Raw genomic sequence first — 27,005 nt, 5'->3', positions numbered from 1 at the left:
GCTTTTACTGTAATCTAACAGGAGATTAGCTTCAGGGTGTGCAGTTCAATCCTGAGCGAGAGTTACTGTTGCTGTGGATTTTTACATGTTCTTCCCATCAAACCCTGTACAGTTTTCATCCAACCTCCATAAACATGCCAGTAGGAAGACTGGCTATTCTAAATTGCCAATTGCAAACACCCAGTGTTCCCAGGATAGGTTCTGGATCCAGTGGGAATTTCTTTGTGATGCCATTCAGTTATTGGAAAGTGCTCTCAAATGTATGTGGATTTGCTAATGCCATGATGAACTTAAAAAAAAAAAACTAGTTTAATAAGAATGTAATAAACTTTTAAACTTCATGGGTAAAGGTTTGAGCATAACCTGATCTCTGATCTAATCACATTCATATCTGCTTCTTTTACAAACTGTTACCACAAAGTTGGAAGCACACAGTTGTACATGATGACTTTATATGCTGTAGCAATACAATGTACCTTCGCTGGAACTCATAGACATGACAACGAACCTGTACACAAAGCACAGAGCTCCATGAAGACACGGTGTGTGAAGGTTGGAGTAGAAGATCTCGAGTGTCCTGCACTGAGCCCTGACTCTGACTCAACCCCACTGAACACCGACTGAACCCCAGACCTCCTCACTCTTACACCATCAGTGTCTGATCTCACTAATGCTCTTGTAGCTGAATGAACACAAATCCACACAGACTCACTCCAACATCTAGTGGAAAGACATCTCAAAAAGATTAAATGTTATACGGTCTATCTCTGAGAATAGAAGCTTTTCCTCGATTTCCTTAGTCGCTGATGCCGAGCCTAAAGGAAAGCTGAGAACATGGAAATGCAGGAGTGTGGAGGTGTTCGGAGCTCAGCGAGGGAGAGGCTCAGCTTTCCTGGGGATGTGCGGTTGCTGGTATGGTACGGGCTCGTCGCGCTCTTCCATCCCGTTCGCGTTGCATTGCACTTTAAAGTGCCTCATTGTAAACAAACACCACCTCATCCTTTCAGGCTTTCTGCTAAAAAGCCCCTATACGTTCCTCTCATTTGCTGAAGGGAGCATATATACAGAGTGTATAATCAATTACAGACACGGTTCATAGAGCTGCGTATAACCTGAGATCACCAGCATGATCTTCATCCAGTTCCCTTCGACAGACAAAGAGGTTTTTCAGATGAAGTGACACCAGCCGAAAACAACTCACACTTTCATGGCAAATTGGCTTCCATTAGAGCAGTGTAGCATAGCAGAAATTTCTTCAGGGACATAAATATGGGGGAGAGCCAAGAAAACTTAGCGTGACTCATTTGTAAGTCTTCAGTAGGAGTTCGGTGTCCTGCTCTGCTGTTCCACGAACAATAGACTGAAATAAAGTGTGATAAAGTGTGATCCCATAAAACGAGCTGCTGAAAATAATGATCTCAGGAAACGATCGACGTGTCTGAAAACAAGCGGAACGACTCGAGAACTTTTTTTTTCTGTTTATTATTCAAACTACTTTCTAGTGATAGATGACATCGAGAACACGACACACTTCATAATCATTTAAGATATAAAACAAAATTTTCAAAAGCACTGATGTTTGTTTTTTTTTTTTAGCCTGATGAAGCAAAACTGGAGGTCTATGTTGTAGCTTCCATGTGCAGGACCTTCATGGATTCTGCGATCACAGAGCTGGTGTCTATCTGGCCATAGATCCCCACTACAAAGGCCTTATGGAGCAGAATGCCAGCATGCTCTATTGAAAAAACAAACAAACACACACACACACACACACAAAATTCAAATGAACACAGAGAATTTTTCATATGAGCTCCAGCCAAGAGGACGCTGCAGATTTTCCAGACAACTGAACGGTTTTTGAGAGAGATGCACATTACCTTGACAGAGGAGTACATATTCTGGAAGGTTCCTCAGGGCTGTTTGGATAACGTCAAAGTTCCCGCTGCCTAAGCAGTACATGTAGGTGGGCAGGAAGTCTGACGCCAGACTACATGATACCGAGAAACGAAAGTCGGATGAATAACTGCAGAGTTGTAACAGAGTCATGTGTGTGATCTGACATGTTGGCTTTTTAAAATAATGATACAAATTCATTTCTGCATCACAATGACAATATGATAAATCGCCATGACATTGATGATGATGACAAATGGTCAAATAATAATGACAACAGACCTCATTTATCAAGCAAGAAAGGAATGGAAATATGCATAAATCATTCGTAGAAACAGAAAAATTTTGCATCGGTGAAATTTCTGTAAATTCTGCTGAGGATTAACAAATTTACGTATTACATTTATTAAAGTTACTGACTGATGTGAAGCTTCTGAAATATACTGTAGAGTTGAACCTGTTTATTGCTGTTCTGTTTACAGCATAATCATTTTATTTACATTCAAATGTAAGAACATGAAAAATGAAGTGAGCTAACATAAACTTATAAGACAAGACAAATAAAACAAATCTTTTAGTTATGACAAAAGAAATGGAGTCACGAGCCTTTAAGAAACACGTCGGCTCATAGGAGATATAAAGCTTAATTATTAATAATGTTATAGATTATTAAGTCATTTTACTGGTATTGACGCGAGTTTAAATATCTTCCAGTTCTGTCTTCCGGACTTGACCCTAATGGTTCATTTCAGGCTCCCCGCTCTCTGTGCACCTGACCTTTTATAGAGTTTTGTGGGCGTCGCTACATGCAAATGAGTTGTCGATTAGACTCTACATGCGCTGCATACGCACATGCGCAAAGGAACGAAAACAATTTGTCCACTTTGTCCTACACATTTAACATTTACTCAGAAATGAACTGACTGATGACTGAAGCCCTATTCAGATTGGACTGATTTTAAATGGGGTAATGAAATTAGGACACACATCTCTGGGATTTTAGTCCCACCCAAATGTCATGGTGTCGGTATTTGTGTTACGGACTGTGGGGGCACCTCAGGTGATATATATCCTGTGGATAAAGATTCGTTTATAATCTGTAGCACGAGGGGTTTGTATGTTTTCCTTCAGCGTAAAGACGTTATATGAAGGTCAATTAAGAGAACGATACGCTCGTGTAAAAACGTTACAGTTATCCCACTTTGTAGATTTTAAACAATAATACCACAAGCAGGAGGTGTCTGTGGGTCTTTGGGTGGTGAGATACATCCAGAAAAATATCTATAAACAATACTAATTATTTCTAGGACATTAGCATTAGAATCTCATCGCTGTGTCCCCAGGCAGGGAACTGACCCAGTCACAGAGGGGTAAATTCTCAGTGCTGGTCCCAAGCTTGGATAGAATGGGAGGGTTGCATCAGGAAGGGCATCCGGTATAAAACTCCACCAAAACAGGGAGAAGCCGAGAAAAGAAAAGAACAACAACAGCAACAACTTCTTCTGAACATTTGCACTGCAGGGACGTGAGGATATCCCTGTGTACGTGTAATCTTTAATCGATCATAAACCTGGACCAAATGTGTGTGTGACTAGGTTTGCACTCGAGTTTCTATATGCTGAATAACTTGTAAATGTCTCCTACTGAGCTTTTTCGAGTCAGAATCACTGTATTTCTACTTGATTTTGTATATTTGCATCTTGTTCAGATATTTTATAAATGATTAAATACATGTAATGATTTTGACATGTAGTTTTTCAGGATGCTGGCTCACTGACCATGGCACCTGACTACATGCGAGATGAGAGGACATTTGTTGTATTTTGTAGTACTTTAAGACCGCTGCCTCACCTGGGAGTGTTCTGAATGCAGCGCAGCGCCAGACTGAAGGCCATGTTGCGACACAGTTCCTCGGATGAGCTCATCAACCTCTGCAGATCGTTCTGAAAGGGCGCACGGTCTGTTCAGCAGCGTAACATTTGACATAACGCACGTTCTTTAGTGACAGACTTGCTTAAGCAGGCTTACCACAAAATACTGGATTATTTCCGGACTCCTCTTCGACTTCTCATCCACCTCGGTCAGGACGTCCAACACGTCTGACGAAACAGACAAAGAGTTCACTTTTGCATTCTTTCTTTTTATCACTTACCGAGTGTGGATTCAAAGTAACGCACAGAAGTAACACACCTTCAATGGCTTCCCCTCCAGCAAGCTTCTTCAGGTACTTGGTCATATCTGCCGAGCTGAGTGACGTAGAGGCTGAGATATTGACAAGAGGCAAGGAACCGGAGGACGAGTCCTCAGCTATGTGCAAGAAAGGCCATTTTAAACAGAATCTTTGAATTTAGTTTTCACTCTTTTTAGAGAGATGACAGATTTGTTACCGTCTTTGTCCTCTGCGATGACGTCCGAGGAGCCCGTCTTTACAGGCAGAGTGAGTCCGGCTAGCAGGGATTTCAGCTGCACCAGGTCGGGATTCTCTGATGCCAGACATCTGTAATAGAGAGAGAAAAATATTTTGACACAAAATATATATATATATATAAAAAAAAATCCTTAAAAAAAATAAATAAATAAAAGGTTAAAAAAAAATAAAATCTCATGTTTCTCTTACTGTAAAATATGCGAGTGCTTCTGCAGATAAGGCACAGCAGCTGCTGCATCGTGAGTAATGTATTTCTGTATGAACTGCACAAACTTGTTAATGATCGGTGTACGGGATAATCTTCTGAAGTTCTGAAAAGGAAGCAGATTAGACATCAGTTGTGATGTTATACCTTAAATATAATCTAAGTAAATAAATAAACCCTATTGTAATTCGTCTTGTATTATCTCTAATAAGATTATACTAACCTAAATAAATCAGAATGAACATATAGTACAATTTTAGTCAGTCATGCATTATATTTTATTTTACTTCTACTTCTAATTTTTAATTCTTTGTAGAGCAAAATCATCTTAAAGCCCATTTTCATGCTTAAAAAAGTCCAGTGCTTATTGTAATAGCATCGAATAAAAACTATAGCTATACTATTAATCTGACGTATTAATACTAGACAATATTCAAGTCAAGAGCAGATTACAGTGAGAAACTGATGCACTTCTTTACACTGATGTCTACACGGGCAAAGAATCATTACATTCGTTTCCTCTGTGAAATTAAAAAAAAAAATCTATTTCGCATTTGGTATTATTTATGGCTTAATTTTACAAAAATTTTTATTTAAAAAAAAAAAAAAACAATAGACGAATATTTTAATCCTGTAAGGAGAAAATGAAAAGAAAGCCTATTTGTGCTTCAGATTCCTTTGAATAAAAGAAATTTCAAATGTTTACTTTTTTCATTTTGTATATTTTATTGTTAAAATTGTTAAAATTGTTAATATGGAGAAACGTCAAAATCTGTGGGATTTAATGGATTTACATTAGGTTGAAAAAAATAACGAGTGTGAGTTCTTTAATGTTTAATAAATCACTCATATATTTACGTTAATCCTTTATAACTTTATTGATAAAATGACTTATAGTACAATACAATATTCAACTTAATTTAATGTCAATTATTCCTATCCGTCAATAACTAGGTGCTGCGGCTTAATGTAAAACCCAGTAAAATGCAGCTCCTATAGTCTATAACCACATGACCCTTGTGATCTCCATGAAAACTCCATACAGTACCTGTAAGACTTTAATGAAGGACAGCAAGCAGTCCTGCAGCGCCCTCTGGTGGTCTGAGTGAAAGACACGCGGCTGCAGCAGCTCCAGTATGGCCAGGACATCGCTGAAGAACTTCAGATGGTGCTGCTGCCTGAACTCCTGCAGGTTCAGGTTGACACGGCCATGCAGGAGAGCGGCGACCATAGGGAGATGTCTAAAGTGAGAGAGAGAGAGAAAAATGAAGCGTTGCAGTTGCCCTAGTATCCATTAATAATAATCCTAGACTCTGTTAATAATCTACAGAAGATGGAGGAACAGTATAGCAGACCTGAGCAGAAGTACAGGGTGGGACACGGCTAGCCTCCTGCAGGCCAGGGTGGCGTCAGACACACGACTCTCTACCGATTTAGAGTCTCCGGTGTCTGCCATAAGTGTGATGAGACGATGCACCAGGATGTCCAGCTGAATAAGAAAACAAACATGACGGGTGCATTTATTTACGCTTCACATCTCATGTTCATTTCGCTGCTAAATTCGGTGGAGCTTGATTCGGATTACCCTGCTGTGACACATTAAACGCTTTAACTCGTCTGCTTAAAAGTCACCTGAACGTTATCTCTTACAGAAAAGTGACCTTCAACGACGTTCCAGTACCTTGCAGGTGCTTCCGTCGGCGGCAGCCTCACCGCTGAGTGCGGCGTCGGGCAGACGTACATGTTGGATGACCTCGGGAAACTGGAGGTACATCTGCAGCAGCAGGTTCTCACACCTCCTGCTCATCACACTGCAAAATATGTTCAGATGCCTCACTTTATAACGTTCGCTTTGACGACAAAAAGGTATTTAGCTTCTTCTGTACGAGTGTATTTATCTGGAAAGTTCATACCAATGATCAACAGATCATTGGTAACCATGACGGGGTTTAATAGGGTGTAATTACCTAGCATTTTCCACTGTTATTAAAATTTTCAAACTTAAATGGTCAGAACAATCTAAAAGCCACTACATTACATGTTATGAAATCATGCCTCAGCAGTCAGTTTGCTGTTTGTTATGTGGAGAAAAATCTTAAAGAGTATCCATGTGGTAGATTCAAATCTAAAATCCTAACGTAATTGATAAATCCCAGTCTGCCTTTATTGCAACACTAAAATTGCATCCAAAGATATTACGTATGCTGCCATGAAGTCAATCCAGAATCAGGAGACTGGATCTAATCTAATTATGTCGCTTTGTAGAAGCCAACATTCTGTTTTCTTATTTAAGCTTAGACAAAAAATTATCAAGAGTAACTCCTCCTCCTAGGGCTTTCGAATCACATGCACCAACTTTTCTAAGTGATCCGAGTACCGGTACTTCAGGTACCGGGTCTCAAAATGGGTCTCTTTTTTCCCCATAGACTCCCATTATAAACTCTGGAGGTTTCGGACTATCTACACCAAACTCGGCCAGCTCCTTTAGGCTGATACTCTGAACAAAGATTTACCGATCAGTTGTCCCGCAGCCCCGCCCCCAAAATATGCAAAATCAAAAAACTTTTTACAACATTGACATGTCATATATCAAAACACTCAGAACAATGAGGGGAACCTCCTCATGGGTATTCTGATGATGTCACATGAAAATTAAAAATTAGCACAACATGGATATGTGACATATCAAAACACTCAGCCCAATGTGGGGAACTTCCTCAAGAGTATTCGGATGACATCGCATGCTCGTCTCATTTTGGCACCCTAGCCTTCTGTCCACTTGCCTCCAAAAGTAACACTAACCCTTTTGTCCATTCGCCTCCAAAAAGCACCGGCCTTTACGAATACTTTGTCAAAGCCAACATCAAAGTTTGTCACAACGAACTTTACAAATCCAGTTTTATATGTAATGTTAGATTGCTCACGAGTCTTCAAATCTGAATAAAAAAAATCTTTTACTGGACTGGGTGGACTTTTTTATCGTTTAGCCACGTTGATAAGTAAGCGCCTTTCTTAAGCCTACACAGCAATTTAATCCCAATCCCTTGAATTCTCTTTGCATTATGCATGTGGAAATACTCTTCGTTTCACTATTAAACACAGCCCTGAGTTCTACTGTCTTGTTTTTTTTAACCATTTGATTTCACCAAAAGTTTAATTATTCTCCAAATCACAAGCATTCCGATTTTTTTCCCTGGCCACATTCCTCCTCGAAGATGATAGTTGACTCTGATCCTTCTAGATTTTAATGGTGCATGAAACATTTTTCTTTGCTTGATGCAGGGTAATAATTTAACCCTACTGAAACAGGGCAAGAAATGAGAAGCTACTTGCTGCATCAGTTAGGGTTAAATAACAGCTGAAACATATACAGGGCTGCAGTTATTATCCAGTAGAAGGCTCTTAACTAGCCAGGTACTGTATCTGATTAGCTGTGTACACGGTATCGTGCTGATCTCTTTAAAGGGACGAAATGCAGGAAAAACTGTAGCCTGGTCGCTTATGATGGAATACAATACAAGCCAAAAAAACAATAAACACTGACTGAACACTGTCCATCCAACAAAGCTTGCGTGTTATGACTTGACAGAAAAGAGCACAGAATAACAACCGGTCACAGATCTGGCCTCTGGTTCTGTTCCATTCTTTGGGGAGTGATTGAGGCTTACCAGAGCAATAATTGTGCTCTCAGGCAGCAAAATGCAGACAGATCGCCAAGCCAGGAACTCTGGTAATCCTACACAAAGCTAAATATGGCAAACATGGTTTCTCTGTCCTTCCTTGTTCTTACCGCGAGCTTCGTGACCAACACTGTCGCATGAGTCCCAATTTGTAAGAACTGACAAGAATTCATTACTTATTTGAAAAACGCTTTAGGTTTAGCGATTCATACTTTTCCTATAACTTCGCTTTATGAAGCTGGATATGAATTGCTTTCATTCTAATTGCTACTTTTATGTCGGGCTCAACGCAGTAAAATAAAACTAATAATAATAATTCTGGTTGTTAACTTCCCAAGCCTGACCTTGACCAAGCCCTCACCCTCGTTATGGAGCTTTAATAACTAAAGGCAGGATGATAAGAGGTGCTGGCCTTTGGCTAAAGGAAATGCCCTGTAATCTTTGACAGTCGCAGCATAAGGAAGAGGCAGGAGAATTAATCCTCGATGCCTTCATCAGTCTGTGGCGAGCAAACTCCTTGATATCAAAGCACCGTGCAATTCCCATTCTTACTTCACTAAAAGAACTAATTATGCCGTGTGCTCGACTTCCAAGCTACAGTTCGTGACAGACAGGGTATTTGTGGCACAGAGGGCAATAACATAAGCTCTGTGCATGAATAAACATGAATCGCTGTAAAAAGAACAGCAAGGAAAAGTTAGGGAATAATGAAGTCTGCTTGTCTCTGGGGACATTTTTGTTTGAATCTATTTCACATATTTATAGTCATAGCTTAATTATAATTCTGATGCTTGTGAAAATAATTTGCTAGTTCCTTTCGATCCTTTGTTTTGATTCGGGTTGTGTTTGATGCTACGTTCTACGAGTCAAAAAAACGGAACTTAAAACACCGGCGCATGATTAAACTCCCTAATTCCTGCAGCGTGGCTAATAGATAAAGAACCTGATCTATGGCAGAGATATGAGCTAATCTTTGTGCCTGAGGAGGGGAATGTAGACACCGTACCTGTTCCCCCACTTCTTGATGCAGTTGAGTAGGTACTCGCAGACGGTGTGGACGTTCTGGGGGTCGCTGTGGCAGCAGCTGTGCAACAGAGGGAGGCGAGACTGGATGAGAGAACAGGATGCCTGGTCCAGCGTTTCATCACCTTTGCCTGTGTCTTGCCAGCTCAGCTCTGACTCCCACAGGATGAGATCCACCAGACTGATCAACTCATCGATGGTCAACTTCAAGACAAACTTCTCTGTGCGTTTCTGAATGAGGAGCAGAATTTATTGTTGTTAATTCAAATAAAAAAAATGAGATGCTAACGCTATCCAGTTTTGGAAAGATTTCTGATGGTACGAAGAACAAAAGACACAGAATCCAAGATAAACAAAGAACACGTGCTAAAGTAAACACACGTTCTGGTCCCATCCGGCCTGCAGTGAGATTGGGTAACCTTTCACATGTGAGTCAGCAGGGGGCGCCACAACTGCTCCTTTAAATTCATATTCAATGATAACAGTAAAGGTTATGTCCGTCTTGACATGGCTGTCATGTGATTACACTTTAATAATCTATCTTACACTTAGCTGCTGTTGACAAGCCTTTTTTAAATTAATGGATTTATTCTATTCGAAGTGGACTGCATTTTACCTGTGGAGTTTTCTGGTCTCTGCCTTGCCAGATGCGAGGGATGTGACTGCAGGCCCACAAGAAATCTAGAGCTGAGGAGGGGTCCACGCTGGACACATAAAATAAACCCATTAAATGACTCACTGGCTCATGTAAAGAATGATTGTGCAGCTGGTAAAGTGTAGATTCTCACCTGTGCTCTTTAGGTTTGTTGAGCAATGCGGTGATGCACTGGTGCAAAGTGCTCCAGTTGGACTGGTGAATGAGCAGAGCCAGCAAGTAGGGCCTGTAGGAAGGGACTGCACACACTCCAGAGCCTTTACCCTGTGTAAAAACACACAACCGCATGCACATGCAAACAAATATTCAGACCATTTTTGCCCACACAGGCTGGACATGTACAGATAAAAAGATAAAGGTACCGAGTTCAATGAGAAGAGTAATTTTTGCTGGAGGTCGGAGCACACGGAGATAACCTCCGGGTCAAGCAACTCCAGCCAATCAACTAATAGCCCCGAGCTGGAGCTGGTTCTCTTCCCCTCAGAAAGGCTAGCACACACACACACACACACACAGACACACAAACACACACACGTTATTATAAGTCTTTATTGAAACAGAGTTCTGGAGCAGAAAAATAACAGCACTAAATTAAAAAGCTAATGCACAACAGCCAGGAGATTTTTGGAGGCAAGAAAAGGTTTTAGTTTATAATTATATAGCAAGAAATATTTCTCCACAGGAATGTTTTGGGCATCGACCCTGCTTACGTTTTAGAGTCTGCCTCCTGCTTCACCCCTCTCTCCTCCGTCTCCTGTAGCAGCAACAAGATCACCATGGCAACAGGACCAGCTGTGTTACCGGGGGCTCCCGTCTCCATGCCAACAGTCATGAGTAGGGACAGCAGCTCTTCCAGGTATGGTGACTTCACCTCCATTAATCCCTGTAGTACTAGGATGTGTACACACACACACACACACACACACACACACACACACACACACACACACACACACACACACACACACACACACACACACACACACACAGCATATATAACCCAATGCGGTTTCTATTCTGACTATTGCGAAATGCTCCCAGGCTGCTCAGAAAAAAACAACCCAGCAAAGCCCAAGGCCAATCCCACATGGTTAAACCCAAGATCCTCTGTAATTGCTTTCTCCGGTAAACCTCCAACCCCCCCGCAGTCTTACCAAAAACCTTTATAGCTTTTATACACTGCGACTGATGGCCAGCACTGTTCTCCCTGGACATAAACAAGTCTGAAGAGGCCTTGTAGGATTTTTTTTTTACCCCCTGTGCGTGGCAGTTTTAATCTTTGTGCTGATTTGAATTTAGATGTCGGAGGCCAAAGTCATAAACAGAAATAAACACAAAGCCACAACTCAGAACACAGAAGGGTTTGGGGTTTTTTTTTTGGAGAAAGTGAGTAACATTGTTCTCGGCTCGAACAGGATCACGTGAGTTTGCTACAGCTGTTATGCTGCTGATCTGTTTGCTTGATCTGCTGTTAACATCAGATCAAGTAATCGTGGCAGCGCTCAGAAACCGTATCTTATGGTTTTGAACAAATGGATTTATTAAACAGTAAGGTACCTTTCCTGATGAGTTCGGGCTCAGCATTGCATTTCTCTCCAGCTCGTAGTGAGGCGATGATGCCCCTCACAGCCACCTCCGAGTCCCTCCTGTATGCAAGTGCCTCTGCCAGGTGCAGGAACCCTGTACGTACTGACACCAGGATCGTTCAGACAAACGCTATTATTGTGGCTACACACGAATCAGTGTTTTGCTCATGTAAAAAATACTTCTTCAAAACCAAACCAGCAGCTTTTAATATAACAGTGTACTGCTATTGACTGAACCGTCTTGTTTAATAAAAGTTAAAGAGCAGGAGTTAAATTCTGTTCACCATCAGTGATGTGGTGCTTGTGAGAATATTGAGCAACCAGAGACTTCAACAGGTTGCTAAGTGATCCTGCCTCTAGTGAAGAGCTCTCCAACCAGGTTAACATCTGCATGAGCACCTTAAAGAAGAGCGAACTGAAAGCCACATCCTGGGATGCACTCTGCAGACACACACACACAGATGGGCAGGTTAGACAATGTAATGATGACAATGCTCAGTAATGGTATGTTTTTGTAACCATATGATGAGCACAAAGATCCCTTTTGCTTTTAGGACATCATTTTCTGGGACTTTTTTTCAGGACGATATTATAACTGCTGTATAAAGCACTTCTTGAAGTTGCTCACGTCTTGCCCTTAGAATATAACATTCATCTGTGTGCATGTGACACTATATACACTGTAGAACTAATATAATAAACATTATGTAAGTTAAACAATATAATAATAAGATGTGCCTTAACCTGATGCCTTACTATTTACAAAACCATTTTTCTCACCCAAAAGTTCCCCTTGAATAGAAAGTAGGTCTATAAATTTAAAATAGTGAATCATTCCCTACCTGGTAGAGGTGCAGCTGGCGCAACAAAGGGCATGAGAAGGCGTGGCTATGATGCATTGCCATGACCAGCGGGCCAGCATGAGCTGACCCAAGCAGGGCTGCTAGGGCCTGCAAGACGCGCGCAGCTGTGCCACCCTGTTGCCCCTTACCCTGTCGTGCCCGCAACACTTCCTGGGCGAGAAGCTGCTGCAGGGCCAAAGCCAAAGAGCGGGATGGGGGTGTGGGCCAGCGTGGGTCTATCTTCACAGGAAACATCTGTACACAGAAGAAACAGTGTGATACCTGTCTGCGTAAAGGAAACCGCTACCAGGTTTGTTCTCAGTCGTCTCGGCTTCACAATCGAGCCAAAGAACAATTCCTAACTGTTTAGTACAAGCATTTAAAACAATGTTCACTCTCTGGGTTTAAAAATGATAAAGTCCAAGTCAAGACCTGAGTCACAGATAAGTACATTCAGGTTCCAGACACAGGTGACAATATAATAGGGTGATAATGTGATGAATTATTTGACAATTATGTCACAAAAGGTCACAAAAATATAAACTAAAATAATGAAGGTTTTGTGGACATAATTCAGCAAACAAGTCCATTTTTAAGCCAAAATTACTGTATTACAAACATACAAACACACACACACATATATATATGCAACACTTTGGTTTTTGCCCCCATTTCTCACGAGCTGAACTCAAAGATCTAAGACTTATTTCTATGTACACAAAAGGCCAGTCCTGAAAACTGCCATTACCTCATTGCTTCATTCAGATAACAAGTAATGTCACAGTAACAGTCACCATCTATTTTATTAGGAACACCTGTACATTCATGAAGCCAATCATGTGGCAAAAGGACAAGACAAAAAAACATGCAGAAACAGGTCAAAACTAGCTTTAGTTAAAACATCAGAACAGGTGATCTGTGACAGTGACCATGGCAGGTACAGTATCTTGGTACAAGATGTGGTGGTTTGAGTATTTTAAAACTGTTGATCTCCAGGAAATTTCACACACAACATTCTCTAGTTTGGCACCATCAGGCAGTTAAAGTTACCAAGATCACATGTTCCTCCGTTCAGATGTTTGATGTGAACATTACCTGAAAAGCATGGTGAGTGTACATGCTATACATTTATGCATTAAAGAACAACAGTACCTGCAGGAGGACAGTAGTGTGATCATCATCAGGGCTGATAACCGGCACCTGACTCATGGCTCTCATCTTCACTGAGCTGTGTGGAGTCTCCACGGTCACTTTCACCCTGCTCGTCTCCGCACCGTCTGCAAGGTGATAACGGCCATGTATAGACATGTGAGTACATCGCGCCCATACCAAACATTTAGTGATACAAAAAAGTGAGTAAATCGGCAGCTGACCTCTGCACGGTAGAAGTGATGCACTGAGTAAGCTGTGAAACGTGTGTCCGCCTGTCGCTCCTCTTTCGTGCTGCACCTCTACCAGATGAGCCATGTAATCTGATACAGTATGAAAACATTTGGTTAGACTCACATACACTCACTCACTCACTCATTTTCTACCGCTTACCCGAAATTCTCGGGTCACGGGGAGCCTGTGTCTATCTCAGGCGTCATCGGGCATCGAGGCAGGATACACCCTGGACGGAGTGCCAACCCATCGCAGGGCGCACACACACACTATCGTTCACTCACGCACTCACACACTACAGACAATTTTCCAGAGATGCCAATCAACCTACCATGCATGTCTTTGGACCGGGGGAGGAAACCGGAGTACCCGGAGGAAACCCCCGAGGCACGGGGAGAACATGCAAACTCCACACACACACAAAAGGCGGAGGCGGGAATCGAACCCCCAAACCTGGAAGTGTGAGGCGAACGTGCTAACCACTAAGCCACCGTGCCCCCCGACTCACATACCTTTTTGCAATAATGGCACTTTTTAAATACATTTGATATACAGTATATAGCAGTATTTAGGTAATATTTATGCTGGCTTGTCCTCACTCTTGTCCATGATGTTCTGCTCCAGGGACTGAGGGTCATGGGAAACGGCTTGGTCCAAGTACTGCAGCAGTTTGCTCATACTGGACACGGGAATCCCGAAGGACTGCACGAACAGTAGCAGCTGCTGTGGTTCTAAATCCTGCAGCGCTTTAAGGAGAGAAAGACAGCACTTATAATTTCTAAAGGTTAAATAGAGGATTTCGTTTGCTCTAGCTGAAGCAAGTGCTTACCTGCATCGACCAATCGGGGTACCTCTGAGCGGATCATCCTCAGTTTCAACCAATCGGGTAAGAGAAGAGCTTCCTCTGACGTGTCCACAAGGAAAGCAGTTGGAAGGGGTTTTTTATCAGGGAACCAGATTTCTAACAGGGTGTAGAAGTCACTTTCACCTGTTTTAAGAAATAAACGAAGTGCACGCTGTAACTCGACGCAGTACGGAATAAAGGACTACATAATTAATGTTTTAACGTGGAAATAATATTAACGTAACGTTTAAGCCTGACAATAAATATCGGTTTGCATCGACTTCTCTTAGTGACACATACTGCTTTTCTCTGCACACCCAAAATCGAGAGTATGGACCGTGAGTGAAAGGGAAAATAGCAGAAAACTGATATTAAATAAGCATTTCAGACCTGCCAAGCTTCAAAATTGTGTATAGGAGCAGAACAGAATAATATAACAAAAAAAACCAACAATATCTGCTTTCTTCCATTTAAAAAAAAAAACCCAATCAACATATGAATGATTGACAGGTGTGTTTTCTGTCACGGTGAACGGATTTTTTTTTTTTTTTTTTTTAGTTGAATGATGTGAAATAATTTACGATATTTATTTTGGATTCCACTGAAAAATTTCAGCTGAAAAATAGTCAAAACAAACTTTCAGGTTTTGGGGGGAACTAGAAAGCATAAAAAAAAGGATATGGATTAAACTGTGATGTGGGTTTAACTGTTGACAAAGTTATATATATCTGCTTTAGCTAAATAAGATATTCTTGGATATTCTGATGAATCTATTTTCAGACGGAAATGAGACAAGAGGAAACAGCGCACCTTTGGGTGGTCCTAGAGTGAGCAAAATGACCATGGCGTGGACAACCAAGATGTGCATTGTAGCCGTTTCTCCTGTGGTCCAGCGGAGAAATACCTGATCCTGAGACTCAGACTGTTCAATACAAAAGAGAAGAAATTAGTGAGCCAGATTAGCACAAACCCAAAAAAGATTAAAGTGCTATTTCCTTTAGTGTGCTGACCCAGCTGTAAAGATCCTCTCCTTCCTTGGTCTTCCTCATACGACAGATGTAGGTAGAGAAAATGGCTATAAGGGCACTGAGTGTGGCGTCTGACTCTGGCCTGCATGAGTGCTTTGAGAACAGACTGTTCATGATGGTGGAGCGCTCTACAATCAGTCGGGCTACATCCTACACGTGGGCAAAAAAAAAAAAAACACACATGTACACTTACAGACATCTCACTGATCATCTAGGAATTTCCACAGTACAAAAAAAATAAAATTAAATCTCACCAGTGCCAGATCATTATGCAGCCCCTGCTCCCCTACTGGTGCATGCTGGGAGAGGTATATCAGATAGGCACTTATAGTCTGAGGATCAGTCTCCATGTGAATGGCCTTCGGAAAAGAGACGTGAAAATCAGCATTTATACAGACATGCGAGCTAGACAAATATAAAGGTGACCGACTAGATTATTTTGCATTTTGGAGTTTAAAGTACTCGCTCTACTCAAGCCTAATCTGTTCAATTCCAGCAAATCTTCCTAGCTCGTCCGGATAACACGTATAAGGTAATGATGAATATTATAAGCCAGATTATAAGCCAGACTGACCTGCTGCAGGGCGCTGGCCGTCATCCCCCTCACGCTGTCAAACAATGGCAGTTTGGGCAGGTCTAGCAGGAGCCACTGATACGCAGGAAGCAGTTCTGCATCCCTGGAGTCATCCTCCATCATCTGGTCACGTTCCTCTCCATCCTTAATCCCTCCCTCAGAGAGCACCAAGGACAGACCCTGCCAGTGGGAAAGTATCGAACACAGAAAGAAAACACTTATGCAATTCTTGAGCAACATGAGCACATTAACTGCTAAATTACGTGTCATCGATGGTAACGTAAGCACCGTAGGGATCCGATATTCATCAGCAGGTTCTTGTTTGTTTATGTGTTTAATACTCAACACACTTACGTAAGTTGCAATGATGCTTTCAGAGGGATACAAAACTGACACCGGAATTATTGGCACCCTTCTTTCAAACGAATGACAGAGAACCTTTGTTGGAGCACTTACAAGACTTAAAACTGCTGTTATTCTCCCCAGACGAGAGCCAATTGTTTTACATTCAATTCATTGTGAGGGTGTGAGTCATTTTAAATCCAGAGTTTTGTGGCACAATGTATTAACGTTAGTCATTTTGGCTATTTTCATCATACTGGAGCTGTCTGAACATGCTTGTTTTGGCTGTTCTTTACACTACCTTCATGGCAAGCACTCTGGATGCCACCTGAGAGGAGCTCAGTCTGCGCAGGAAGTAGTCCAGCACCTCGCAGGTCGTATGCTCGTCTGCCTTAGGCCCCAGTAGCAGATCCTGTAACCGGCCGAGGAGTTGTCTCTGCTTCTGTTGCCTCTGTACAGTTAAAGCAGTATTGCTTTTAAGGAACATTTGACCGCAGGGATTAGGCTACGTTATATATCCGACTTTTGAAAAATAACGAAGAAAATTCTGTAAGATTCTGCGAGCAAAGTAATCACTCTGCAAAAAAAAAAGGATACTATGAAAATAAATACAGGTTTTTGGACAAATGCGGTGCTTGGTTTAAAATTTAGTTTCTTTTCAAAATACACCGATATGAAAAATAAATAAATTCTAAGCCCCGAGTGACCTAGACAAGGTAGTGGAACTAGTTAGCATGATCTTGTTAATGTAAATTGAGACAATAGCTTCTATTTACAGTTAGGTTTAAGTAAGAAGAGTACGGTGTAAGGCACCTGTCTTTTCTTTGCTTTCTGCTCTTTGCTCTCTCCTTCTTCTTCGTCGTCAGCAGGTGTGTTGTTGTCAGCTGCATCATGAAGGAGGAATTCGCACAGGCATTGAACAGGCAGCACATCCAACGACCCCTCGCTGGACTGCACCAGGTCGGCCAGCCACGGCATGGACTGGGAAGATGCCTGGACGAACATCGGAAGACAGCCGGGACATAACAGAGGCAGAGAAGTGAGGAGGACAGTTAAAAACAACATTGTTGTTTATCCTATTAATTTTTGGGGTAAAGGATCATTGCTTGGGAAGAGACAAATCTATATGTCAGGGAGACTAAGTCTGTATAGTAAGCTAGCTGACATAGGTATGAGGCTGCATCACAGAAAGGATCAGATGCACTGCTGTTTGTTGGAGATGGACTGTATACTAGTTCAGTCAGTTTTCAGCATTAAAATGGGTGTCCTTAATGACACAGGAACAGTGATGTGGTCAGTCCCTCTTGTCGGCCTTCTGTGACGGCAGCAGCATTTATAACATCACAGGAAATTCAGAACACAGTTCTTTTTTTTTTGCTCAATTTTCCCCTATTTATTCGTAGAGAATTCCGACATGCTATCGTAACCGTCTATTATACTCGAAAGCAGAGAATTGCAACCCTCTGGTGAGGCACGTATGAGGTATTTTTGAAGTCTCATCTGATTAACCAATGCATAGCGGCACGGATTGATACCCCGTCACTAATAAATTTACTCACTTGTCTCTGGATGATGTTGAGTAGGAAGTCTGGGTTGCGGCTGCGGCACAGCAGATGGCCCAAGCGCAGTGACTGGTTCAGAGTCTTCAGTTGTTCCTGGATGTGTGGTGGTGGTCTGCGTGGTGGACCCCTGAGATGATGTAAACACAGACACGTACGTATGTGAATTTAACAATTATAACCATCGCAAACAGGTCTATAACTGGAACTCAGCTGTAAATGAAATGGCATCTTCCTAACTGATCGATTCCTACTATAAAGCCGTGTGCATGCCCAACACTTACTTTGGTGCCAGGCTGGTTAGCTGGCACAGCAACAGGCTGCTGCTCTCTGTGATGGTCAGCTTGGTGGAGGCAGCTGCCAAGTGGCTCTCGAAGGCCACGATCTCTTGACGCTCTTTCTGGGAGACCTGTAGCTCGTGACTAATCATCTCTGCCTTTGTCTCCTCGTCAGCCACCGTACACGGTGGATAGGAGTAGTTGCTGTATACAGGTTGAATGAAAGTTGAATGAACTTTATAGTTTCTGGTGCTTTCATTAAAGATATTGCAAATACTGCGATTGAAATGTTGCCACAGCATTAAATGAACCGATAAAACGTATTACGTTTACAGTGCTAAACATTTTGAACCTGATATTCTTTTAAAAACATAATGCTGAACCTGTGTAGTGTCCCAGTTGAAGATAGAGATCTCTTGCATATTCTGGGTTTACAGGGTATTCGATATGGGCACAATTGTTAAAACCATTAACAAATAAAATGCCTCTAAGATGTTGCATTTATAATTCCAAATTTTTATGCATTTTTTGTAAGGGAAACAAACTGCTTCGCGGAACTAATTTTGCCCTGGATTCGTGTCTTCCATTTACTGAAATGAAACACCACTGAACGTCGGAACCTGATCTAATAAATTCGACATAAAGTTCAACAACCTCAACCTGCCCGACGAAGAGGCAGATGTGGTGAGTTAATGCAGCAGCACACAGAGAACATTAAGCTTACTGTATGTCAGGGAGCTCCTCTGTTTACTTTTGAACAGCTACAGAACAAATACCAGCTAATCAATCACAGCTATTTTCTTTGTTTATACATCGACATCTTGTGTTTCAAGGAAAGAAGTGCATGGCTGAAATGGGAGAATATCGAGTAGGACCATTTGTAGGCTGGAATGTAGCACCAGACCGAGTCGTTTAGTACGGTGGACTAAACAGACTTTAAAAAGGAAGTGGTAGAAATATTTAAAAAAAAAAAAACAATGCCTTTGTCATTCCCAGAGAAAAGAAAAAGTTCTTACTTGGTCATGACCATCTCCATAAGCATTTTCAGAGTGGGGTATCCATCCCAAGCTGGCAGACCTATAAAGAATGAATGAATGAATGTCTTTGATGCTGGGTTTAATGGTTATTATAATGTCAGAGGACTGCAGAACTCTAAAGCCCTCACCAATTTTCTGTGGGTTGAAGGCTGCCACCACCAGCAACAGAAGCCAAGCTTTCCAGTAGAGTGTTGATATGGCCAGATTTGGAGGTTGGTACCTGAAACGTTTCAACACAGCTTAAATCAACGTAAACAAACCATGATGGTCATGAACCAAGCTTCCAGTGCTGGGCTCTAGAGCAAGGCCTTTACCAGTCTCTTGGCTAAGCCTGCATTCTGACTGCAGCTCACTAACTTACTAAGATATGTGAAGATCTACGATATCAAAGTATTATTTTTACTGAATAATTTCCCAAACATACACTGCACAGTTTATCATTTTACCCTCTCCAATTTAATCTGGAGTGTCACCCGAGTCCTTATAGAGAAACCCGGGCCCATAAGACATGCAGCTACACCGACTCATTACGTTTTCTTATATAAGCAGATCAGAAGTGTTACATAAAATATAACATAAGTTCACAGTGCTTTGTCCAATTTGCTAAGGACAATTTAGAGATGCCAATCAGACTACAACACCTTCCTTTGACTGGGGGAGGAAACTGGAGTACATGGAAGAAACCCTTAAAGCATTGGGAGGACTCCACTCATACAGGACGGCTTCTAAAAAGAAACAGTTTTTGTGATATTTTTTACACATATCCATTTTTTGACACACCTGCAAATGTCATTATACCCCCTACAGATGAACATCCTTTTCTGCAGATCACATGTCAAGTGCAAGGCTTTAGTTTTTAGTTTATATTGCGTAAGAAATGACGTTTACCCTGCAGGGAGCTGGATGTTCTCTGGGTGATGGTATGTACACAAATTCAGGACAGCATCGATGATCTGAATCCTCTCCACATGCAACACATCCAAATCTACGAGAAAAAGAAAAAAACACACAGAGCCAGCTCCAAATCATTCAAAGTCAGCAGAAAGAAACGTTCTAGAGAATGAATGAACTATCAGTGCTACCATCCGACTGCGCTCCGGCGGCTCTCTTCACTAAGTGATCAGCCAGCTCCATGGCGTCAGCTGGGCCCAAAGGCAGATCACGAGACAGGCCAATCACCAGGACACGCATCAGTGTGTCCTCCAGCAAGGGAACCTCTGAACACAGCCGCAGGAAGAAACTGACCAAACAGAGACGAGAAGGCATTAGAGATCATTCTTAAATCGTAGCAAATCTTTACTACTTTCAAAGCCTTACTTTCTGTCACTTTCAGGAGGCCAGTTATCCCACTTGTAATAGGTCTCAGGCTGCTCCGTGAACAGCACTTTGTGCAGACTGTCGACAGCAGGAGCACACACACACACACACGCATCAATCCATTACTTTATTTACAGCACATAGAGAACATACAGCCCACTGTCATCGTGATAAACTACTACGCAAGACAAATCGTTAAGACTTTCATTTAAATATTCTCATATTATTATTAAAACATAATAAGGTGCTGACTTCTACGTATAAAATCTGCTAGATGAATTTCTTTTTAAATCGCGGATGATGTCGGCCTGGCCGATAACGATAGTGATGACCTATTGTCTGTATTGATGCAAGCGACATTCAGCCTCCCGTATACCAGTGCACGTAGTCTTTAGGTCCCAGTTTGCTGATAGATGGAACCACGGTGTGCAGCCACCACACGGCGTCTCTCTGGATGGCAGCAATCTGGTTCTGAAAAGCTCTGAGCACTTCCAGATCTGATACAACAGCAAAAAGATATCAGAACACGAACACTCCGATAATTAGCATTAGGGCTTTAATATGTGACAGACAAAAGCTTGAATAATAAATGATGTTAGGAATCATGCTGAATAATAACAGAGCACTCATATCATTTAGTTTAAGCATAATTTGAATTTCTGTGCATTTAATGAACAGAACATGTTACACCATATTAACGTCCATTTCTCTACTTATATATATTTGTGTTCATTCAAGCATTAGTAAGATCAGACGCTTTGTGGCAACAGTTTGGGGAAGAACTACACATCAGTGTAATGGTCCGGTGGCCACATACTTTAGGCTGTATATTATACATTTTTTATATATGTTATATGTTTATATATGTTGGCTTCCAAGCCCTCGTGTCACCATCCTGAATTCAGCTCACATTAAAGCTGCACAAAGTCCGGAAAACTAAGAATACTAAGAGTCAGTTTTGTGTGTGTTTGTTTTGTTTTTTTTTAGATCATTGATGGCTAGTTATTTTTGTTGGAACGATTTTTTGAACCTTTACTTCTAATCAAATCAATCACAGGAATGAGGGATAGTCAGTGATCAAAGGAAGCAATATTACAATATATACAGTGTTGCACAAACAGCGACTCACTCTTCTTTTCTCCTTTGTCCCATGCAATACCTGCTTCTTTGACTTGTGCTGTGATGCTGAGCATCATGGACACTGTTAACAAATCTGTCACCTGGATAACAAAACGCTCCTGTGTGCAAGGAAAGAAAAAACATATAGGAATCCGATATCGCTGTAAAGCTACTTGGCTTTAGGCAATGCGAGACCCTTCTAATTGATACTTCTAGCTTTAAGTTCATGTTAAATCCATGTCTTCATACACACTTGTGGATAAACAAAGTTCTTTAATCTATAAATGGCCTCCATAATCAGTACAAAGTCCTACAATGTGGAAGACACTTACCTTAAACTCCATGTCTACATAGGAGGCCTCCTTCCTCTCCTGCATGAGGCCTAGACAGAAAGACTGGAAGTTGATCTCGTGCTTTGTCTGCTTGATGATCTCTCTGAGCAGGGCACGAGATGCCCGAAGGTAATCGTCCTTGTTGGTCAGCAGATCCTGGAATACCATGGCCAAGAACTGTACAGAGAACGAAGGTTTATAATCAAGTTTATAATCAAGTGACAGTGATAGCAGACAATAAAATGGATGAGATAGTGACCTTAAGCTTATTATGGATAAAATATTCAATTTAAACGATATAATTATGTATGAACAAGTCAACAACACATTATACTGAACATCCAAGTAGTTTACAACAAGGGAGGAGATTTGATTAAACATTAAACTTAACGTCTGGGGAAAACCCTTACTGTAGAGACATTTTGACATCTAAAATGTTTTTTACTAAAAGCATCTGCTTTGGTAAAGTCAAGGCTCTGGGTTACTATATGGAAGGTTTGGGTTCAACCCTTAGCACTGCAAAGCTGCTGACGTTGGGCATTTCTTTAACTTCAGCAAGAGCTTTACCCCTTCCAGCCCCAGATAGGTTGTATCATGCTGTGCTCTTACACTAGCTTCCTAACAAGCTGTTATATGCTAAGAAAATAATCACTGTGCTGTAATGTACACGTGACAAATAAACACTTCATCTACTTAAATAAATACATGTAAGCACAAACTAGTCACTTTGAGGAACCCAAATATTTTTAAAAACAGAACTACAAAAAAAAACTATGAAATGTCACAATTATACTACGAACTATGAAAACGTGGTAAACATGGGGATTAATTTTAGTAAAAAGTGTACGACGCTCACCTTCGGGGCCTGCTCTGGGCTGTGCTGCAGGACGGTATGAAGCACTTGCATGTTGTTAGGATTTCTGGCATTGGACAACTCGTTAAAGATCACAAGTTTAATCATGGTGCCCAGGTTATCTCTGTGTGCATTCAGGAGCTCTCTGCGATACAGCCAAATAAACATCAGAAGAAAATAAACAGTGAAATCATGTAAAAATAGGCAACCTGACACCTGAACAACTGAAAGAGAGAGCGGCTTACCGGACACACAACATGTAATGATTGAGGAGGACTTTAGGCTTAAGACGGATCTTGATGAGGTTGGAGATCACGTCCATGTCGTCAGCCCCGTGGGTCCTACAGTTCATGCACAGAGACATAAGGAGGTCCTGTGCTGGTCTTGTCAGCTAGAACAAAACCACAAAGAACAAGAGCATTACATCATCTGTATCGCTCCTAAACCAGTGGCAGAAAGGCTCTTGAAAACAAGCGTCAGAGAATCTTTTTGCTCTTGCCTTTGGATTCTGCAGCCACATCTCCAGTCTCTGTACAGCCATCAGTCGAACCTCCTTGTAGCCGCAGGCAGCCGTTAATAGACGCAGAAGGTTCCGTGACACGTTGTCCATGGGCTGCCTGCGGTTCACTTGGTCCCTTAATACATCCAGAACATAATCCTCCACGCTATCTGCCAACTCGTCATACCTACATAAGTGTTAGTCAGTCAAAAAAAAAAAACAGCTAAAAAAACACTGGACTACAATACGGACACATCTGTAATATTATATCAACCACAGGCAGCAGGACCGAATCACACGGATGTAGCGCTGACACACTGATAACAGTGCAGTACCTGGGCATGACCTGTCCTTCCTCTTCAGGACTAAGTTTCTCCTCTGCAATTAGAAGCTCAGTTTGATTGTCATCCTCATCCGGAGTGGAAGGATGGGGGCTGTTTCCTGAAAAACAAAGAAGAACCTTTGTACATTTAATCATGCGTTACATTTCATTACGTTCCTTAACCAGAAACCATAGCATGTATTAAGAAGATTAGAAAATGTGATTGATGTTAATGAACAGTGCACAATGTGATCAGGGAAAAGAACTAATATAAAAACAGGTCTGTTTAGATCTTTTAATCAAAGCGAGTAACACTGCATGTCGACTAGGTGTCTCTATCGTGTTACACATAAGAATTTGAAACAATGGTTGACTGCTTCTCACTGTGAATAGGATTTTCTCTGCTAGTGAATAACATACCTGCGCTGATATCTCCTCCGGAACGGCCTGCTTCAGTCTGCAGAAGCATGGTCTTTGGGGGCATCTTGGTGTTAAATGCAGTCTGTATGTTGTCTACAAAGCTTTTACAGTGGGAGCTATCCACCCAGATTCTCTCGCCGAGAGAGTCCTCGATGTAGACCTGTAGAAAACAAAACACACACATGGATACATCATCCACAGACACACACACACATACATCATCCATAAAGAAAGACGATTACTAAGGTCACTGGCGTGTACAAGCGTGTACAAATTAGATTCTTACTTTGACAAAGATCTCAGGCCAGTTCTCATCTTCTTCATACGCTGCCATTAGCAAATTGCAGGCCAGAACAGACACCAGGCTGTTCCCCTTAGCCTTAAAGTTAATTGAAGCATCACGGCGAAGAAGGCTACACAAAGCCTGCACAGGGACACACGACATGATGAAATAAACAGGTTGACAGACAGAAAAGCTAAGAGAAATAATGAAAAGCTTTATATAAACACTGCCGACCTCTATGACACCTTCAGTAGCAAACACGTTGGGTTTGATCTTGGCGAGGAACATGAGGCTGAGGTAGAGGGTGATGTCAGGCTTGGCCCGGTTCATCTTCAGCTGTTTGACCGCACCACACAGCAGTCCTTCAATACGCTCATCATTGCCTTCAGCCTCTGCTGCCTCAATCTCATCCAGTAATACAGCTGGAGGAACTGCAAAACCACCACAGAACAACACAAAACCATTAAAAACATAAACCCCTCAACATTAAAAAAGAAAATAAGTGACACGCAGCAACTTATCAAGAGCATACCAACAAAATGTAAACAAACTTAATACAGTAGCACTAACTAAACCCTATACTGTCTCACCCTCAATAGGCACCACAGATGGCTCTTTGATAGAGGGTGAAATGGCTCTTTTGTCAACAGCTGCTACTTCAGAAATACGCGAGAGGGCACTGGGTGGATTGGAAGGGTGTTTGGGGCGTTTCGTCGGGTTCGACAGGCCTGAAGAGGATGGCAAAGATGCTGAAGCCTCTCTCTTGCGGTCCGGTGGCAAGCCTGTGGATGCTGGTTTAAGCAGAGCTGGGTTTGCTTTGGTCTCGCTGGCCTGGCTTTTGGCCCCCAAAGCGATGAAATCTCCTGGAGGAGGGTGACCTAAGAAGCAGCAAAGAAGCAGAATGTAAAACTCAACCTTTAGCGACTGTCTTTTCAGTACTTACTAACTAACTGCACCACATACCTGATGTTTTGGCACCACTAGGGCGCCTGAGGCTGGTCGGCTTCGGTCGATTCATGGTGCAAGACGGGGACAAATAATCGTGATCTGTCAAGCACAGGAACAGTATAGTGATAAATGTTAGGAGTGAAGATTTGTTAAAGAATGTTGCGTCAATCAAAACTGATTTTAAACAAATCATACACTATATGACCAAATGTTCATAGACTATTAAAGAGTTGCTGAACATCTTTTACTGGTCCATGACCAAATGTTCATGGACCATTAAAGAGTTGCTGAACATCTTTTACTGTTATATTAATCTCCACTCTTCTGTTCTGTGAAGTCTTTCCACTAGATGTTGGAGCGAGTCCGTGTGGATTTGTGTTCATTCAGCTACAATTTAGTGAGATGAGACACTGATGGTGTAAGAGTGAGGAGGTCTGGGGTTCAGTCGGTGTTCAGTGGGGTTGAGTCAAAGTCAGGGCTCAGTGCAGGACACTCGAGATCTTCTACTCCAACCTTCACACACCATGTCTTCATGGATGGGAAATATGAATGCTACAGCCTGCAAAGGCATCAGTGTAGACAAAGTATCAAGTCTCACATAAGACTATATGTCTGTTTAGTACCGTATGCGTGTGATGATCACGTCCGCATACTTTTGGCTGTTTAGTGTATACGTGTATATTCTCCTCGCTGTATGTTTAATTTTTCTGGCAGTTTCAACAAAATTTTCAAACTTAAATTGTACGAAACATTCGATGCTTGCGGTTCGAGGCTTTGTGATTCATAAGTTACGACCGAAGTCATCACAGTCAAGCCGAATCCGTCCACTTTGTCCAAATGTGTGTGTATTTCAAAAAAAAAAAAAGTTTAAATGTGATTATAATAACCTGCACTAAGAACACAACGAATGTTTCTGTGTCTCCTTTTCTGGGTTGTTGTTACTTTGCTCAGTGCAGCAGGACACTAAAGATCTTCCACTCCGACCATCACACACCATGTCTTTATGGAGCTCTGTGCTTTGTGTACAGGTTCATTGTCATGATGGAACAGGGGTCGAGTCTCTGAGGTACATTGTTATGTTACAATACTGTGTTCTTCTGTTTGTTCAGTTTATTCAAACAATTGAGTGAACTTGATGCAGAATAACCAGTTAATAATAAAATACAGTGGAAAATATTAACATCTAAGCAGCAAAGTATAGTAAAATTACTTTGTTCTGTTTAAATAAAATCCAAAATAAAGAACTACCTCAGAAGCAAACTATGCTAGCTAGCATTAGCATAACAGCTAAGCTATTTTATCTGTAATTAACGGTAGACGTTCTGTTAGCAGTGAAGCGTGTCGTGTGTTAAGGATTTGTTATGCTTTCACTGGCGGTGGTATTAAAAGAAAATAATTATTATAATGGTTATAACGACTCACTTTTGTTTTTCACAGCCGCTGCTTCATTATAACATTCTCTTCTTCTCGATAAAGGCTGTAACGGTGCGGCTCGTGAGCTGAGCAGCGCCGCCTCGTGCACAGGAATCAAACTGAATCTGACTGAATCATAACT

The 27,005-nt window shown here is 41.6% G+C and overlaps 1 protein-coding gene across 1 annotated transcript; it reads right to left on the bottom strand.

Annotated features, from left to right (window-relative positions):
* Positions 1-1,463: 1,463 nt before the first annotated feature.
* On the bottom strand, positions 1,464-27,005 carry ints1 (integrator complex subunit 1). The gene is made up of 48 exons (XM_027173869.2): positions 26,873-27,005; positions 25,466-25,549; positions 25,093-25,380; positions 24,737-24,933; positions 24,506-24,643; positions 24,220-24,379; positions 23,813-23,918; positions 23,478-23,664; positions 23,224-23,369; positions 22,982-23,123; positions 22,126-22,302; positions 21,804-21,912; positions 21,051-21,171; positions 20,675-20,752; positions 20,440-20,597; positions 20,246-20,342; positions 19,486-19,577; positions 19,337-19,397; positions 18,327-18,524; positions 18,043-18,172; positions 17,297-17,476; positions 16,785-16,934; positions 16,142-16,321; positions 15,822-15,926; positions 15,550-15,717; positions 15,350-15,461; positions 14,525-14,683; positions 14,295-14,441; positions 13,686-13,784; positions 13,465-13,589; positions 12,313-12,567; positions 11,755-11,911; positions 11,442-11,573; positions 10,595-10,775; positions 10,247-10,373; positions 10,018-10,148; positions 9,846-9,933; positions 9,213-9,460; positions 6,208-6,337; positions 5,882-6,015; positions 5,575-5,767; positions 4,511-4,632; positions 4,281-4,390; positions 4,084-4,200; positions 3,922-3,992; positions 3,745-3,836; positions 1,878-1,987; positions 1,464-1,735 (listed from the first exon to the last, which is right to left on the bottom strand). The coding sequence occupies exons 2-48, from the start codon at positions 25,518-25,520 to the stop codon at positions 1,620-1,622; spliced, it is 6,579 nt and encodes a 2,192-aa protein (XP_027029670.1). The 5' UTR covers positions 25,521-25,549; positions 26,873-27,005; the 3' UTR covers positions 1,464-1,619.

The sequence above is a fragment of the Tachysurus fulvidraco genome, chromosome 24 (genome assembly GCF_022655615.1).
Source record: "Tachysurus fulvidraco isolate hzauxx_2018 chromosome 24, HZAU_PFXX_2.0, whole genome shotgun sequence".
In the NCBI taxonomy this organism is placed as follows: Eukaryota; Metazoa; Chordata; class Actinopteri; order Siluriformes; family Bagridae; genus Tachysurus; species Tachysurus fulvidraco.
This window is presented reverse-complemented; position numbering and strand designations above follow the sequence as displayed.